Source organism: Oratosquilla oratoria, chromosome 8 (assembly GCF_046742065.1).
Source record: "Oratosquilla oratoria isolate Oo_2021 chromosome 8, ASM4674206v1, whole genome shotgun sequence".
NCBI classification, from domain to species: Eukaryota; Metazoa; Arthropoda; class Malacostraca; order Stomatopoda; family Squillidae; genus Oratosquilla; species Oratosquilla oratoria.
This window is the reverse complement of record NC_134784.1, coordinates 75,552,851-75,561,867: the sequence shown is the minus strand read 5'-3', so window position 1 is coordinate 75,561,867 and position 9,017 is coordinate 75,552,851. Positions and strand designations below refer to the sequence as shown.

At 37.9% G+C, this 9,017-nt stretch overlaps 1 protein-coding gene across 8 annotated transcripts in view; it reads left to right on the top strand.

The window, feature by feature from the left end:
- The window catches only part of LOC143027825 (nuclear distribution protein nudE-like 1), a 114,024-nt gene that overhangs the window by 44,962 nt on the left and 60,045 nt on the right, over nt 1-9,017 (top strand). For all 8 annotated transcript variants that reach the window (XR_012966653.1, XR_012966654.1, XM_076189429.1 and 5 more), the window contains exon 2: nt 4,214-4,367. Coding sequence is in view for 6 of the 8 variants with exons in the window: in XM_076189429.1 (XP_076045544.1) it covers nt 4,214-4,367 (154 nt within the window). In the remaining 2 variants the exon portion in view is untranslated. The remainder of the gene's footprint in view (nt 1-4,213; nt 4,368-9,017) is intronic.

The window sequence follows — 9,017 nt, the reverse complement described above, 5'->3', positions numbered from 1 at the left end:
ATCAAGAGAGATACAAATTGAGCGCAATTTTTCTTATATTGTATAGTTAAAGTGTGTTGTGGTTGATAAAAATGTATCTGTTCACTGGAACCCATTTAGTGTTGTACAAATACTTTCCCGCGTTCGTATAATTGTACTATCATACTGGTGATGGGTTGAACGCAAAATTGTGTGTATGTGTATGTAACTCGAGCATACAAATATGTAAGACAAGTTGCGCAATCGGTTAAGTCACTAAAGCACTTGTTAGGTGATAGCCCTGGTTCAAGTCTTTGGCCGTACCACGTTTCGATTTCTGCATGTCCTCCGCGGGCATCCCGATGTTGATGGCTTATAATTTAAGTGTATTGTGGTTGACAAAAATGTATTTCTGTTCATTGGGACCCATTCATTGTTGTACAAATACTTTCCCGCGTACGTATACGTACCAATTGTACTATCATAGTGGAGATGGGTTGAATGCAAAATTTCGTGTATATGCAACTCGAGCATCCAAATGTATAAGAAAAGTTGCGCTAAACTTGTATCTCTTTTGATGGCGCAATCGGTTAAGTCACTAAAGCACTTGTCAGGGGATAGCCCTGGTTCGAGTCCTTGATCGTACCGCGTTTCAATATCTACATGTTCGCCTCCTAGGATCTCCCGATGTTGATGGCTTAGAATTAAAGTGTATTGTGGTTGATAAATATGTATCTGTTCACTGGGACCCATTTAAGTGTTATGTGTGTGTGTGTGCGTGCGTGCGTGCGCGCGCGCGCGCCAGTATGTATGTATGCATATGTATGTATGTATGCATATGCATGTATATATATATGTCTGTATATATATAATGTATATGTATATGTATATATATATGTATATATAAGTATATGTAATATATATATGTATGTATATATAAGTACATGTAATATATATATGTATGTATATATAAGTACATGTAATATATATATGTATGTATATATAAGTATATGTAATATATATATGTATGTATATATAAGTATATGTAATATATATATGTATGTATATATAAGTATATGTAATATATATATATGTATGTATATATAAGTATATGTAATATATATATGTATATATAAGTATATGTAATATATATATGTATGTATATATAAGTATATGTAATTATATATATATATATATATGTATGTATGTATAAATATATGTATGTATAAATATATGTATGTATGTATAAATATATGTATGTATAAATATATGTATATGTATAAATATATATATGTATGTCAAGGACTACTATAATAGTAGTCCTTGGTGTGTGTGTGTGTGTGTGTGTGTGTGTGTGTGTGTGTGTGTATATATATATATAATGGATATATACGATTTTATGTATGTATATATATTTGTATGTATGTGTATTTGTGTATATATATGTATATATGTATATGTTTAATGTATATGTATGTATATGTATATATGTTTAATGTATATGTATGTATATGTATATATATATATGTATATATATGTGCATATATATATGTAATATATAATTAGATAAATGTTGTAATGTACACAAAGCGAGCCATGTTTTGCAAATGTGGAGATCCGCCCTGGTATGAAAAATAAATAAAACTGGTAATTACAGAAATGTACTTAAGAAACATGTTCAATTGTAAAGACAAATGTATCTCCCGCTGAAATGTACTCCGTGACATTGCCGTCAGAAAGGCAATAGCAGCGCGGAGATTTGAACACATTGTGCCACCAAGTGGGCTTTAGAAAGCGCGCGCCTACATCCATTCATCCACATCACCAGTGCGCACGCGCACACTTCGCGCTCTTGTAAACACGCTCACACTTGAATGGCGGTACCTAGGTGATGAAGCGATAGAGTGCGCGAACGATATCTGGAGTGCCCTCAAATCCCATCCAATGCCATAGCGAGTGAAGGGTTTTGTCTACCCCCCTCTCTCTCTCTCTCTCTCTCTCTCTCTCTCTCTCTCTCTCTCTCTCTCTCTCTCTCTCTCTCTCTCTCTCTCTCTCTCTCTCTCTCTCTCTCTCTCTCTCTCTCTCTCTCTCTCTCTCTCTCTCTCTCTCTCTCTCTCTCTCTCTCTCTCTCTCTCTCTCTCTCTCTCTCTCTCTCTCTCTCTCTCTCTCTCTCTCTCTCTCTCTCTCTCTCTCGCTCTCTCTCTCTCTCTCTCTCTCTCTCTCTCTCTCTCTCTCTCTCTCTCTCTCTCTCTCTCTCTCTCTCTCTCTCTCTCTCAACGCTTTCCATGCCCTCCACCTTCTCACTACCTTTGTCCTTTTTTTTCACGTCTTGTTATATATGTATCATGCAGACTTCTGTTTTTAAGGGATATGGGCTGTGGCTTGGATCTTACTTAGGTAACCTTTGAAAAATGCTTACTCTTGAGGCAGCTTTAATCTTTCAATCTTCAGATTGCGTAAATGTTGTGGTCAGTATATGTAACAATTTTATGTACAAGACTCAACAGCTGCTTTTAATCTTAAACTTTCACTGCATGAACGTCTTTGGTAACAAGTATTTACAGCATTCAAGAACTACTTTCTGGAGATAATCAGTACTGTGGGTCTTTCTGAAGATTATCAGTAGCACTGATTACAGATATTTGCCTTGGTACTTCACTCCATTGAAGTTTATCCAGAAGAATTGGCATTGTTGCTGTCCCTTAATGTTGGTACGTTAACGGACTTGTGTAGCATTATGCATGTTTCTGAAACAGGAAATGACATGGTATGTTTTCTCCACCTGCTTCAGCTTCCAGAACATGAATCATGCCTTTAAAGCTTCAACTTTTACCTCTCAAGGACAGCCACACATCTTGACCTCTGTGCCCCTCCCAGGGAGAAGACTTCCTGTGTTGGATGCTATTTTTGCTGGAAGGACCTTGGTGTAACTATTCAAGCAGGAGTTGATGTATTCCAGCTGTGTACTAAGGCATCTGGCTAGCTCTCACTTCCTTCCTGTACAGCTTCCAGTCGATTTAAAACTTCGCATGTGTTTAAATGTGTGTGGTTATCATAGGCACATTTTTAGTTCGTTTCTGATTTGTAGATGTGTTTAGTCAGAACCTGTGTTACACATTAGTACAATAAATCCTATTCATGAAGTAGTCTTTCTTGTTTTAATTACCCACTATCGGAGAAACAAAGCAAAAGAAACAGACGAACAGTTCGTATGTTTCTTTTGCTTTCTTTCTCCGATAGTGGGTAATTAAAGCATTTTACTAAATGTGCTACTACATTTTTGTCTTGTGTAGTCTTTCTTGATTCTGGAGAGTAATCACAGTACTTTAAGCAAGGTGGACAATTTTTTAATGTACACTTGTTAACTTTAAATTGAAGTATCCTTTCCCTGGAAGTACCATAACTTATTGTTATCCTGGCATTTGTATTCTTTATTTTTACATGAAAATCAATAATCAAATATTGAATGTGAACTGTTTGTGGTATGTGTACAAATTACTTTTTGATATGAGGTAATTTTTAATAGAAATGCAGTATTTACAGCTATTGATGCTCTTTTCTACATTAATATGTTGTTAGTAAATAAAAAAAATTGTTGTAAATAGGGTTGTTTGATTACTGGTTGTGTGTAAAAGTTGTCAAGAAGGTTGTTATAAACTAGAAAGCAACTTTCTATTCGCTTAAATGATATGTATCTGAACTTGGAACTCAACAGCCGTAAAATCCTCACCCATATACAGCTATCTACCACCAGTACAATAGAATACATACACACAAAAACATGTTTATACTTGGATCACAAAACAAGATTTTCAAGACTTGCCACCCAACTTTTTACTCCCTACCACTCTCCACCCCACCCCCAAACCCAGACATCAGCCCAACAGAAAAATTTATCTAAAAAAAAAAAAAAGAACCACATTAGCATGCTTGCTTTCAGATCAGCATCCAGTACAAGACATTGCTAGCACAGAATAGGCCTAGCTACAGAAACAAACTGCCTCAGATGCTGCTGTTACATAGAGGACCCTGAACAACTATTCTTACCCTGCCCCAAGCTAATTATATTCTGACAATAATAAACATTTCTCCCTTGAGTGGCCAGTGTTGGTTACCTGGAAGCTGTGGATCTCCTGCAAGAGACCAGGGGCAAGAGATTAATTGATATTTGTAAACATTTACTATTAGGATGTTTCTTATAGTATAATCTTAATATAAGCAGTTGCTCTAATTGTATCTATTTCTTTATTTCTAGTTTGGAAGAGACTCGAGAAGAATTAGAAGAATTCCAAGAAAATAGCAGAGAACTTGAAGCTGAGCTTGAAGCACAGTTAGAACAAACAGAAACTCGTTGTTCTGAATTGAAATCTCAAGTTAACCGATTATCTATAGAAAATGAATCGCTTAAGGTATGTAGACAAATGTCGTCTTAATTGATAGAGGTACTTTTAGAGGACAGATATTGGATTGTCCTTATACATTTGTAATTGTACAGCAGCCTTGCTGTGAATGTACTGTCCCTTGCTGTATTGCTTCTGACCCAGGTAGTGGTCAGGACATAGGGATGATCCTTCATCCATGAGGAGCGAAGACGAGAGGGTAACTGGTGGATGGGAGTGGAATGGGTGGGGATGTGCCTTTGACTTGGATACTTCCCTTATAAGGGAGAAGCCCTTGGTATATAGATAATTGTGCATGTTTTTATGAAATTTGTAATTTTATTTGATTGGATGAGTTCTGGAATTGCCCTATGAAGGGTAAATCAACTTCAATTGTTGGACCCTTCTGTGGAAATGCTCTGGCTTGCAGCATTACCCTTGACCTGATTGGTGGAGAGGGTACCTTGAGGTGCTGGGATGGGAATGGGTGTTACTTAGGTTTTGTTTGTATGAGTTAATTGTGTACTGGGGCTTGGGGGGGGGGGGAAGAGTGAAAGAGAAAAGAGAAAAGAAAAAAATATATAAAGAGGAGAGGGCAGTGGGCAAGATACAGGGATGACCCGTCATCCAGGAGGTGCCAAGATAAAAGAGTGAGGGAAGAGGGTGGATGGGAGTTGGAGTATGTTGGGTATGGAATGAGTGGGAGTGGTTTTTATGCTTTTATTTTTTGGCTACCTCCCTTCTAAGGGGAAAAATCCTTTGGTACATGTGTGTATAATTCATGGATATTTTTCTTTTGTATACATAAGTATTACATTATTTTTTATTTTAGTGGTCTTTAAGCCATTTAATGGGAAGCATTCAAAGGTGCTAATCTTCATTCTATAATGTTTGTATACAATACCTGTGTTAGTGGTGCAATCAGAAACATGAAGGTCACACATGTTCCTAGCCTCAGATTTGAGTCCTGCACTTTTTTCTCAGAATCCCAACAGCGAGTGTTACCTGCCCCAACAGCCCAAGCAAAGGATGGCTTCACTCACAGCTGTACACTTCTTGGCCTATGCTTGCCCCACACCACACAGATGTACAATATACATATTTAACCCAACCACAACATGTACTGAATTTTGGGTTTTTGCATACAGTGTAATCCATACTGTCAGTGGAGCAGTGACAAATTGGTTTCATCATCATTCTTGATTCTTGGGTGATAGACAGGACAAAATACATCAAGCGTGACCAAGGTAGTCTCTGACTAACTTGATCATCAGTCTGGAAATGTACCTTGTATGATTGAAATAACCTGGCATTACTAAAGCTTGTGTGACAATGTGCTCCATGAAGACAGAAGAGTGGGAATGAAGTGACAGTAATATGGGAAAAATGCCAAGTGGAATTTCAATATGGTTTAAGCAGGAAGGAGTGAAAGGGAGGAATGTGATGATCGGGGTGAAAGGGAAAGGTATGTTTCTCTCCCTTGTCTAACAATCTAGATTTGCAAGTAACAACAAATTGGTTGTGAGAATAGTTGACCAGATATTGTACACAACATTATTGAAGGCATTAGGTATTTTGGTTCCAACTGCATCCTGAGCAATGTTGCAAGTGCATTTGGTCCTCCTACGCTTCCAAGCAGTGGTTTGACCTTGAGATCACCTTGGCAGCAGAAGTCCTTGTATAGCTGGAGGCAGTCCGCATCCTCCCTGACCATTACCATTTTTTCATCTTCCTGTTACGTCGAGCATACATGATGTCTTGGGTATAACATAATAGCAAAGAAACGTTTTAATTTTCAGTGTGACCATATTGGAAATAAAGAACTAACAAATTAGTTGTTGGCTATTAAGATTGGTTTGGGTGGGTCTTCAGTGAAAACAATTTATGCAGTCTTTAATTAAAATAGATTTCTTGACTGTCCCCCTTTTCTCCATCTATCTCCTTGTCTTTCACTCTACTCTCTCCTTTTCTCTTTCTCATCCTCTATCATTCTCCCTTTCTCTCCCTTCCATTTTTTCTCCCTCCCTCCCCCCCATTCACTCCCTCCTTTCCATTCTCTCTCCCTCTTTCTACCCCTCTCTCTTCCCCTCCCTCTTCCCCTCCCTCACCCTTCCCCTCCCTCACCCTTCCCCTCCCTCTTCCCCTCCCTCACCCTTCCCCTCCCTCTCCCTTCCCCTCTCCCCCCCCTTTTTTTTTTTTTTCCCTTCCACTCTCACCCTCGGTTTTGCTCTCTGCCATGTGCTCTACCACTCCCACCTTTCCCCCTCTAATATTTTGTATTTTCAAAGGTTTTGGTAAATGTTATAGATTTTTATGGTTACCAGAGTGTATATAGGGTAGAAATTTGTAGAGGAAATTTTTTAAAGACATCAATGGATACAATACAAGATTTTTCCTTTGCTTGTTTGTAACCTGTGCAGGAAAGAATGTGTATACTTGATTGTGGATGATTTGGGAGTTGTTTATTTAGTGTGTGTGTCCGTGTCCATGTCCATTACTGCCAGGATCTTGTGTTCCTGTACTGGAATTGGAGATTGATTGCAAGCTGTAACCATCATTACGTAAACACCTGATGTACAGTGATAATTCAAATTCACTGAGGCATAGTTCCAGTTTTTGTTGCACCCCTGCATCTGTACGTTATTGTTCAGTTGCATGCTTTATTTTATGCCATTACACCATAGTCCTTACAATATTTTGATACATCTGTATTTCCCGATTGTATTTTATTGCTGATAGCCAGCTCTTCTTCCCTTGAGAACAATATTGTGCTGAAGAGGGGGAGTCCAGTAGTAAGAGAGTGGAGATTTATGGAATAGAACATAAAAGAGGGATGGCAGAAATTAAAAGATCAGGATTCTTTGAATGGAGATTAATTTCATTCACAAATGAATACAGTGACTGGTCTCAAGGGGTACAACTAAAAGTTCCTGAAGCATTGAATGCATAAAATCTATGACGTCAATATCCCAACCAGGGCTGAATTTCATATTTTGTATGGTGTGGAAATGTATGATAAATCCCTTGAAAACATCAATCATGATGAAAGGGAGCTTGCCATTATTGACAAGGAAGGTAGTTCTTGGAAATATATTACCGGATTTTCTCAGAATTGATGCTAGTATTTTATAGGGGAATTGCTTCATGTGGAGCTTTAATGTTTTATTGTTCATTGAATAAAGAAACTAATGATAAATGAGTGTCCAGTCTTTTTATGACAAAATAACAGGAAATTGAATAGTGGTTCTATTGAGGGCTGTAACTAAGATGTTAAAGAGTGGGGTGGGTCAAGTTTTTGTATACAAGCTGGCAGGACAGATTTAATTTGAAAGTGTGTAAAAACAACTTTGCCAACTATGCAAGCAACGACTGAATGAACCTCTGCAGTGGCAGTGCAATGTAGTACGGTTCAAAGTTTTAAGATTCCTTTAGATAAACACCTAAGCAATATGCAATATGCCAATTCTTTGGTTTGCATGTTTATTAATTTCTTGGTTTAATTATTCTTAGCATCCCACCTATTTATGGACCAAAAGGTCTCCTGTCAGTATGCTCCTCCTTTGTAAACCTTTGTAGTCAGGTAAGGAAGTAGGTTTGTATTGTCGGAACTGCAGAAAGTGTTGACATGTTATTTTTCCAGTAACAAGCTGATTGGCTTCAAGCTTCTTCATGGTTGTAAGGATTCTCTAGTTTTGAACTGACCTATAAGAAATGCCATGTTCTGGTGTGTATGGCACATCAACTGGACTTAATGTTTGGTTGCTAATGTTTTTATGAACTTGTATGTTATACATCATATGCAGCTTGAGTGTAGGTTTCATGCGATGTAGCTTATGCAAGGAACAGTGGTTATATAGTGTATAATAATTGTCATGAGATGTTAGTTGGTCCATTGTTCTGTCGTCGTGTAATTTATACACAGGAAACAAGTCCTACCCTTTTTTTTGGGGGGGGCGGGGGGGATGAAATGGGGTCATTGGTGGTCATTTGTAAATATGTATGAAACTGGTCTTCGGTGTGAGGGAAGCATGGAACTATTAGTGCTAATTGATTTGAGGACCCTACGTCTGGCAGATTTCGATATATACATATGTACACATATTTACACACATGCACATATACATGCATACATTCCCATTTGCTCTACATAAATTCATACATAAATATGTCCGCATACTAGTATATTCTTCTAGATGTCAGGGTATCTCGTGAAACCAGTGTATATACCATGCTTATGATGGAAAAGTTTTCTCCAGAATGCTCTCATAAAAAGTGTTGTACTAACATGTCAGCGTTGTTTGGAATCGCAAACATAAACATACTTGAGTAGACAGAGCACAATAACAAGGTGGTACGACGCACTACTTTCACTGACGACTTCCGGTGGAGGTTTTGTTGTGGTCTGTCTGACGTATTCAATCGAGGGAAAACCTCAGGCATGATGGCGCATCTTGAGATATTTTATTTCAGCTAGTTGAGCACCGTGCCAGAAAACATACAACTTTGAGAAGGATAATAATGACCAATAATCCATGGTGATTGTAAGGGATTGTGGTTTTGGGATCGAACAAATGAAACGTTCACTACAGATTAAAGAATAAATCATGAAGACGATTTTGCTGTTTAGACCTGGAGGAAAAAAAAAAGTCCAGTAATACCACGGGAGGATTATTCCACCTT